General features: G+C 40.5%; 1 protein-coding gene across 1 annotated transcript; it reads right to left on the bottom strand.

The window, feature by feature from the left end:
- Nucleotides 1-2990: 2990 nt before the first annotated feature.
- On the bottom strand, nucleotides 2991-3897 carry LOC123130924 (uncharacterized). Its single transcript, XM_044550714.1, has 2 exons — nucleotides 3418-3897; nucleotides 2991-3339 (listed from the first exon to the last, which is right to left on the bottom strand). The coding sequence occupies exons 1-2, from the start codon at nucleotides 3798-3800 to the stop codon at nucleotides 3231-3233; spliced, it is 492 nt and encodes a 163-aa protein (XP_044406649.1). The 5' UTR covers nucleotides 3801-3897; the 3' UTR covers nucleotides 2991-3230.
- Nucleotides 3898-8613: the final 4716 nt, after the last annotated feature.

The raw sequence follows: 8613 nt of genomic DNA, 5'->3' as shown, positions 1-8613 counted from the left end.
ATCATGGTAAAAACCGGGTGTGTGCTTTTTTTCATAGGTAAAAAATTACCATAATATTTTTGTGTAACTTATCATGCCTATAGCGGGTCAAAGCGGACCGTTTTTTTTTTTTGGCCAACCCATGAGCACGTGTACCCCTCATGACACTAAATATTATGTGACTTTCCCGTGGCACGCCATGTGTTGTGTTCATCCAACAGGCCCCGCGAGGCGAGTGTATGTTTCTAACAACTTTTTTCCTTTGGTGAAAGTTACCATGATGCTTATATGTAAGTTATCGGTTATGGGTGCTTGTATTATCATGTTATTTACACACACAAAATCTCGGGGATGTTTTGAACAACTTTTTCCCGGATCAAAAAGTTATCATGGTGATTCTAGGTAACCTATCAAGCCCGCCGTGCTTAAAATATCATGCTATTTACACAAAATTTATCAGGGGTATGTTTCAGCAAATTTTCCCCCACGGGTCAAAAACTTATCATGGTGTTTAGTTATCGCAGTGCATATGTTTTCATGCTATTACACAGAAAAAAAACCCAGGGGAGGGAGGTATAATACTGTGCTATTTACACATAAGTTACCGGAGTGTCTTTTCGATAATTTTCTTCCCTATAGTCAAATACCATGGTGTTTCTACCTGAGTTATCAGATATGCGATGCGTATATTACCATCTATTTACACAGAAATTATCGGGTATATTTTCACATTTTTCTTCCCCAATGGTTAAAGATACCATAATGTTTGTATCTAAATTATCAGGTCTATGGCGTGAATGTTATCATATTATTTACAGAAATTACCGGGGGGTTGGGGGCGGGGGGTCAACAAATTTCCTCCCAATGATTAAAGTTACCACTATGCTTTCACCAAAGTTATCACGACTCCGGTGCTTATATGGCCATGCTACTTACACATAATGTAACGTGTGGTATACAAAAGTTATCATGTTGGTGGTGCGTTAGTTATCGTGGTGGTGATGAAGAATTTACCACGGGAAAAGTTTATGTGCCAGGTTTGATAGGTGAAACAAAAAGATTTTCTGTGTTATCATATTAAAGGCAAAACATGTCAAAAACCGTATTTTCCTTATCTTGTTCAACAATGAGTTGTAGGCGAGGTGGTCAGCTCCCTTTGTTGATTACCTGCAGACCAGGGAGGGCGGGGTGGGTGCGCGCGATCGGATCTGACGGTGCTAGATGCGTGTGGTAGTTTTTGCAATCTGCCACACGATTGCCACATACATATTTCATTAAAAAAATGTTCAACGTGAATTTCACAAATGTTCAGCATATATTCCAATAAAAATTCAACATGAATTTAAAAAATATTCAATGTGTAACTGAAAAAAAATATTCAACTTGTATCATAAAAAGTCCACATGTTCTTTCAACCAGTAACTTTAGAAAAAGCCTCAACTATATTAATGCTTATCAAGTTATCAGATAAAATCATATTTTATTTTGTAATCAAATAAGTGTAGCCACTACATGGGTGTTCTGTGTGAGGAGATTTATCAAATAAATGTTTATCAATTGAACATGATTTATTAAATTAAACTGCCATTGGTCTCAATCTGATGTTAAGAATGTCGTTTTTAATGATAATCCACGTGATAAGATTTGTCACCGGAGTATTCTATCTCTATTGGCATTGCCTACCGTTTTGGCGCTCTCTCCATGGCCTTAAGCAAGTCTCTTACGTCTGGAGTGTTTTGCCTCTGCCTGGCCGCCTTTCAGCAAGTACTCATGATCCATCGTTGTTCGTTCATCTTTTTATAGTGCTTTGCCTCTGCCCGGCTTTTCAGCGAGTGCCCGTTGTTTGTTCAATTTTTTTCAAATGGTTGGACTCTTCTTTCTTTATATATTGATGCATAATCATCATGATGACCCGAGTACATTGCCTCTGTGAATGCCGTCTTAGTGAGCAGTTTGTGAATCCCTTCTTAGTGAGCAATTTCTTATACCTGATTTTAGCCCTCATCCTAACTTTCTTTGGAACGGGGTCTTCTTTATCTTTAATGGATTTTTTATTTTCTGGCCCTCATCCCAACTTTCTTTCGAATGAGGTCTTCTTTATCTTTGATGAATTTTTATTTTCTGAAAAATATATTCTTGCTTTTACTAATAAGAGTACTGTTGAGATTTTCATGGAGCTTCAGGATCTTTAGTTGAGCGTGCCACTTATGGTGGGCCCATCGTCTAATTATAATCATCTTGTTGGGTCTCACTCGAATCAGTTTGTTTATGCTCCTAGTACTTCGGTTCGTGTTTTTGATATCTTCCACGATCTCTTCATCATATGTTCTTTCCTCGTTTTATCTTCATGTTCTCTATATCTCTGCAGCATGATCTCTCATTGTCTATACTTCTCTTATTCATGTTCCTCTGTTCCAGTTCATTACATACATCTTCAGGCCTTTCCTTGTTTTATCTTCATGTTCCTCGTTTTATCTTCGTCAATTCACTTCTCTGCTTACTGTGTTTCTTTTGTCTTCAGGCCTTTCCATGTTTTATCTCTATGTTCCTCGTTTATCTTCGTCAATTCACTTCTCTGAATACTGTGTTTTTTTGGTCTGTTCTTTCCTCGTTTCAGTTCATCACATACATCGTCAGGGTTCTGTTCTTTTATCATTTCAGTTCATCGCATATAAAATTTGACTAAAGTCAAGCCTCGTAAAATTTGACGAGCTTTGTAAAAATAAGTGTCAACATTCACAAGCTTTGTAAAAATAAGTGTCAACATTCACAATCTGAAATCAATACCACTAGATGTGTCATGACCTAAAGTTTCATATTATATAATTTTAGCATGACAGATGTTGGTATTTTTTCATATAAATACGGTCAAACTTTGTGAAGTTTGACTTTAGAAAATTCTAATATGCAGAGTAAAAATGACCGAAGAAAGTACATACATCTTCAGGCCTATTCGGATGCTAGGTGCGTTAGCGGTCCTTCAGATCGTACTAAACCCTAGCATTTCAAACTCAAAACAACGATCACGCCTCGCGGCGCAGGTGCATAATTTATTGTCCAGAACAAACTAGAGTTCTTGATATGAGTGGATACATATGTACAACCCCATCACGTGTCACGTTCGCGATACACCGACCAGCTTCCAGAAAAAGTGCAGCCGATCAGACTATTGAAACACAAATGTACTCGTAGCTAGTTAACGCAATAAAGGGACTGAAGCTGAAGCGTGCTGTTGCCTGCTCCTCTCGAAATTAAGCGGTGTCCTTCTTGAAGATCCTGTCGAGGACGCCCTCCCTGCTCTGCTCGGGGATCCCCGGCGGGTCTACGCCGACGTCCTTGAGCGTCACCGCCTTCCTGGCCCTGAGGAACACAAATCATCCAACATCAGTCACGTACATCAATCAAACCACCACTGTGCGCGCAGGAAGTGAGTCGTACGGGTAGTCGGCGACGGGGTCGGCGACGCCGGCGGTGAGGGAGCGGTCGTCCTGGACGTGGGCGACCTTGCGGAACACGGAGCCGCCGACGAAGCGCTCGGCCTCGTCGAGGGCGAGGTCCGGGTCCGCCACCTCGGGCACCGCCTCGCGCTTGCGCTTGTCGACCCAGACGTTGGGCGCGTGCGCCAGCTGCTGCCGCGCCGTGTGCAGCCCCAGCGCCCCCGCCAGGCCGATCATCCCCAGCGCCACGTACACCGGCACGTAGTCGCCCATGGGCTTGGCCTTGGGCCTCTCGGCGTGCGCCGCCGCGGTGGAGGCCGACCTCCGGAAGTGGCCCTGCAGGGCGGCCGTGCGGAGAGCAGCGGCGGCTCGTGAAGCCATCATGGCTGCTAGCCTGGGGGCGATATCAGCAGAGAGTGGCGACGATCTGAGTGTGGTTTGGATTTCTCTGGGTGAGTGCTTCTTCTGTTTCGCTTTGTGAGCTGATGGGAGTCTGTGACGGTGGCTTATCTTATAGGGGCGGCTCGGTGGCCTCGTGGCGAGTGGCGAAGCGTCTGGAACGGGCGGGAGCAAGGTGGCGACGCGCGGCAGGGCGGCGACGCGCCAGCGTGACCCCGCCGCGTTTGGAGGGCACATGCGATTAGTTACGTGTACCTCGTTCGTGCACACGGCCGTATGCATCTATCATGCAGTTTGTTCTCGATTGCTACTACGTACACTTTTTTATGGATTATTACATACACTAGACGTATGGCCCCTTCTTTTCGGTGATTCTCCCAGAATCGTCCTTCTCCTCAGCTTCTTCCAGAATCGCCATTTTATATTTTTTTACAATCCTAACTAATTAGACTTTAACTAGACAGGATTGACAAAAATATATAAAATGACGATTCTGGGAGAAGCTGGGGAAAGGGCGATTCTGGGAGAATCGCCCAAAAGAACTGGCCCTAAGACCTGGACGTTTCTTGAAATTTTATTCATTCAAATGTTTAGAGTTTTCTCGGTGAAAACTGGCCGATAAATAACTAGATGTGGCGCAACTTGCATACGATGTTGAAATTCGTTCAAACCTGACATGGATATTTATCATGGGCATACCAACTTACCGAAAAAAGTTCGGGTTATTTCATGTAGATTAAAAATAGATCATGTTCAACAGAATGCATTCAGGTAAGCGAGAAGAATCCGTTTGAGAGCATTTTTATTCGGCATCCATCAGATGACCCTAATTTTTTTCACGGTCTTATATTACTAACTAAAGGCACCATGTCAAGTTGTTTTGATTTTCGATAAATTTGGCGTTTTCTGAAGTTTTCTCAGTCAAAAAAGGCTGATAAAATGACGAACATGTCGTAATGTGCATACATTTTTATTTTTCTTTTATTTTTTATTTTTATCTTCAATCCTATTTTCTATTTTCTGTTTCTTTTTTTCCTTTGTGTCTTCTTTGACTTTTTGTTTTTTCTGTTTATTGTTTGTATTTCACACAAATTAAAAAAATTCTGAATTCAATTTTTTGTTCAGAATATCAAAATATTTCATGTTTTTCCCTTTTTGCTCAGTTTATAAAATAATGTTCATTCTTTCAAAAAAAGTTCAGAAATTTCAATTTTTCATATTTATTAACCAATGTTCAAAAAATCCAGAAAATGTTCAGCATTTCCAGATATTGTTCAGATTGCACTTTTTGTTCTTATTTATTAATCAATATACAGAAAATTCAAAAAAATTCACAATGAAAAAATGTTAGCAAATTTGGGAAAAATTGTGTTGCCAAATTTTGCTCAGAGTTTGGAAAAAATGTCCCCATTTCAAAAAATGTTCACTTTTAAAACATATTTAAAGTTTTGAAAATGTCCCCATTTTCAAGTTCACTCACAAAGTAAAAAAGAAAGTAATCTATTTTTTCAATATTTTTTCTCAAATTTAAAAAATGTTTGGGAGTTTCAAATAATATTCGCGCTTTCAATTTTTTCTGGAATTTTAAAAAATATTCCTCTTTAAAAAATATCTATAATTTCAAAAAAATCAGGGAAATTCAAAAATAAATTGGTTTAAATTTTTATTCGTATTTTATGCTTTTTTGGAATTATAATTTTTTACTAGTTTTCTATTTTTGTTTGTGTTCAAAATTGTGTTCGCTCTTTAAAAAAAATCTTGTTTTGACATTCTGAGCAAGTTTGAAAGACATGAATATTTTCTTTAAAAAAATTGCACAATTTTTTAAAATACAAAATTTGCATTTTATGAACAAAAAAGGTAAAATAAAGACCCAAGCGAAAACCGTGCATAAAAAGGAAAAAAAACAAGGAGTGAAAGTGTTGTTGTTTTTTCTTAGCGTTATCTATCTCGCACAAGAAGAAGAAAACAAGGTTAGTAGGCACTCCAGATTAGCTATCCCAGATGGTTTGTGGCTTACGCATAGTCCATGGGGACTATAGTTCAAATCCCCATGGGGACTATCTTTTTGAAGTTTAAAACTAAAAAAACTAAATGGGCTGAGCCCATGAGGGAGGGGTGTGCGGCGGGTATTGTACGAACCTATGGCATATATGTTCTATATATGAAAGTGGCTACAATTTGTGAAAGGTCCATAATGCCGATTAGCAATCAACCTTCTATCATTTGAATCAACCTTCTGCCATTTGAGGTATATGTTGGAAATATACCCTAGAGGTAATAATATTGTATTATTATATTTTTGTTTTCATAATTAAGAGTTCATATTCTATGCTATAGTTGGTATGATGCTGGAATATGTGATTCAGTGGAAAACTCATCTGCAAGTGTGGAATAATTGACGGTAAAATAAGGTTTCTAGTCTTGCCTCTATGACTAACTATAGTGTTGTTGGTGATCATGTTTTCCATATCTCACGTTAAGTGTAACAATATTTCTAAAACAACATTGAGAGTATGACGTTAGAAGAACGATATTATTGAATCAATTCAAACCTGTTTGTTATACTTTGAGATAATATCATCTAAAATGAATTTTTATAACACGGAGTGTTAACATGTGTTTTAGTTTCTTAGACCATGAGAGTATCGTAGTCACTTCTTACCATATGATGAGCTCTGGAGTTGCTCAAACATCATCTGTAACACGGTGATCATCACGACAACTTATAGGTTCATCAGAAAGTTTGACAAGGGACTAGATGGCTCGAGAGTGGAATTTGTTCTTGGATGAGGGAGAGATATTCTTAGGGACCTCTCGGTGTGAAAACATACATCATCTTCTGGCCAGACATAGGTGACTATGTCACGGGGATGCCGAAAAATTCAACGAAAAATAAGAACAACATTGGTAACAAGGATAATGGTATACTGAGCATGTGTGTTGTTGGGGAACATAGTAATTTCAAAATTTTCCTACAGACACGCAAGATCATGGTGATGCGTAGCAACGAGAGAGGAGAGTGTTGTCTACGTACCCTCGTAAACCGAAAGCGGAAGCGTTAGCACAACACGGTTGATGTAGTCGTACGTCTTCACGGCCCGACCGATCAAGCATCGTCATTAACGCGGTTGATGACGATCCCCGGACTCCGATCCAGCAGAATGTCAGGGAAGAGTTCCGTCAGCACGACGGCGTGGTGACGATCTTGATGTTCTACCGTCGCAGGGCTTTGCCTAAGCACCGCTACAATATTATCGAGGATTATGGTGGAGGAAGGCATCGCACACGGTTAATAGATCTTAAGGATCAATTGTTGTGTCTATGGGGTGCCCCTGGCCACGTATATAAATGAGTGGAGGAGGGGGGAGAGGGCCGGCCCCTATGGCGCGCCCTGGAGGAGTCCTACTCCCACCGGGAGTAGGATTCCCCCCTTTCCAAGTAGTAGGAGTAGGAGTCAAGGCAAGGGAAGAGAGAAGAGAAGGAAGGAGGGGGCGTAGCCCCTCCCCCTAGTCCAATTCGGACTAGGCCTTGGGGGGTGCCCAACCTCTCCTCTCTCTTTCCCCTAAAGCCCAATAAGGCCCATATACTCTCCGGCGAATTCCCGTAACTCTCCGGTACTCCGAAAAATACCCGAATCACTCGGAACCTTTCCGATGTCCGAATATAGTCGTCCAATATATCAATCTTTACGTCTCGACCATTTCGAGACTCCTCGTCATGTCTCCGATCTCATCCGGGACTCAGAACTCCTTAGGTACATCAAAACTCATAAACTCATAATATAACTGTCATCGAAACCTTAAGCGTGCGGACCCTACGGGTTCGAGAACAATGTAGACATGACCGAGACACGTCTTTGGTCAATAACCAATAGCGGAACCTGGATGCTTATATTGGCTCCCACATATTCTACGAAGATCTTTATTGGTCAGACCGCATAACAACATACATTGTTCCCTTTGTCATCGGTATGTTACTTGCCCGAGATTCGATCGTCGGTATCTAAATACCTAGTTCAATCTCGTTACCGGCAAGTCTCTTTACTTGTTCCGTAATACATCATCTTGCAACTAACTCATTAGTTGCAATGCTTGCAAGGCTTTAGGCGATGTGCATTACCGAGAGGGCCCAGAGATACCTATCTGACAATCAGAGTGACAAATCCTAATCTCGAAATACGCCAACCCAACAAGTACCTTCGGAGACACCTGTAGAGCACCTTTATAATCACCCAATTATGTTGTGACGTTTGGTAGCACATAAAGTGTTCCTCCGGTAAACGGGAGTTGCATAATCTCATAGTCATAGGAACATGTATAAGTTATGAAGAAAGAAATAGCAACAAACTAAACGATCAAGTGCTAAGCTAATGGAATGGGTCAAGTCAATCACATCATTCTCCTAATGATGTGATCCCGTTAATCAAATGACAACTCATGTCTATGGTTAGGAAACATAACCATCTTTGATCAACGAGCTAGTCAAGTAGAGGCATACTAGTGACACTCTGTTTGTCTATGTATTCACACATGTATTATGTTTCCGGTTAATACAATTCTAGCATGAATAATAAACATTTATCATGATATAAGGAAATAAATAATAGCTTTATTATTGCCTCTAGGGCATATTTCCTTCAGTCTCCCACTTGCACTAGAGTCAATAATCTAGTTCACATCGCCATGTGATTTAACATTAATAGTTCACATCACCATATGATTAGCACCCATAGTTCACATCGACATGTGACCAACACCCAAAGGGTTTACTAGAGTCAATAATTTAGTTCACATCG

This window comes from Triticum aestivum, chromosome 6A (genome assembly GCF_018294505.1).
Source record: "Triticum aestivum cultivar Chinese Spring chromosome 6A, IWGSC CS RefSeq v2.1, whole genome shotgun sequence".
NCBI classification, from domain to species: Eukaryota; Viridiplantae; Streptophyta; class Magnoliopsida; order Poales; family Poaceae; genus Triticum; species Triticum aestivum.
The sequence above is the reverse complement of the archived record's forward strand: the minus strand, read 5'-3'. Positions and strand labels throughout refer to the sequence as shown.

Coding starts and splice junctions, on each gene's coding strand:
- LOC123130924 (XM_044550714.1), bottom strand. CDS start 3,800: ATGATGGCTTCACGAGCCGCCGCTGCTCTCCGCACGGCCGCCCTGCAG. Junction 3,340..3,417: donor GACCCCGTCGCCGACTACCC/GTACGACTCACT, acceptor TGTGTTCCTCAG/GGCCAGGAAGGCGGTGACGC.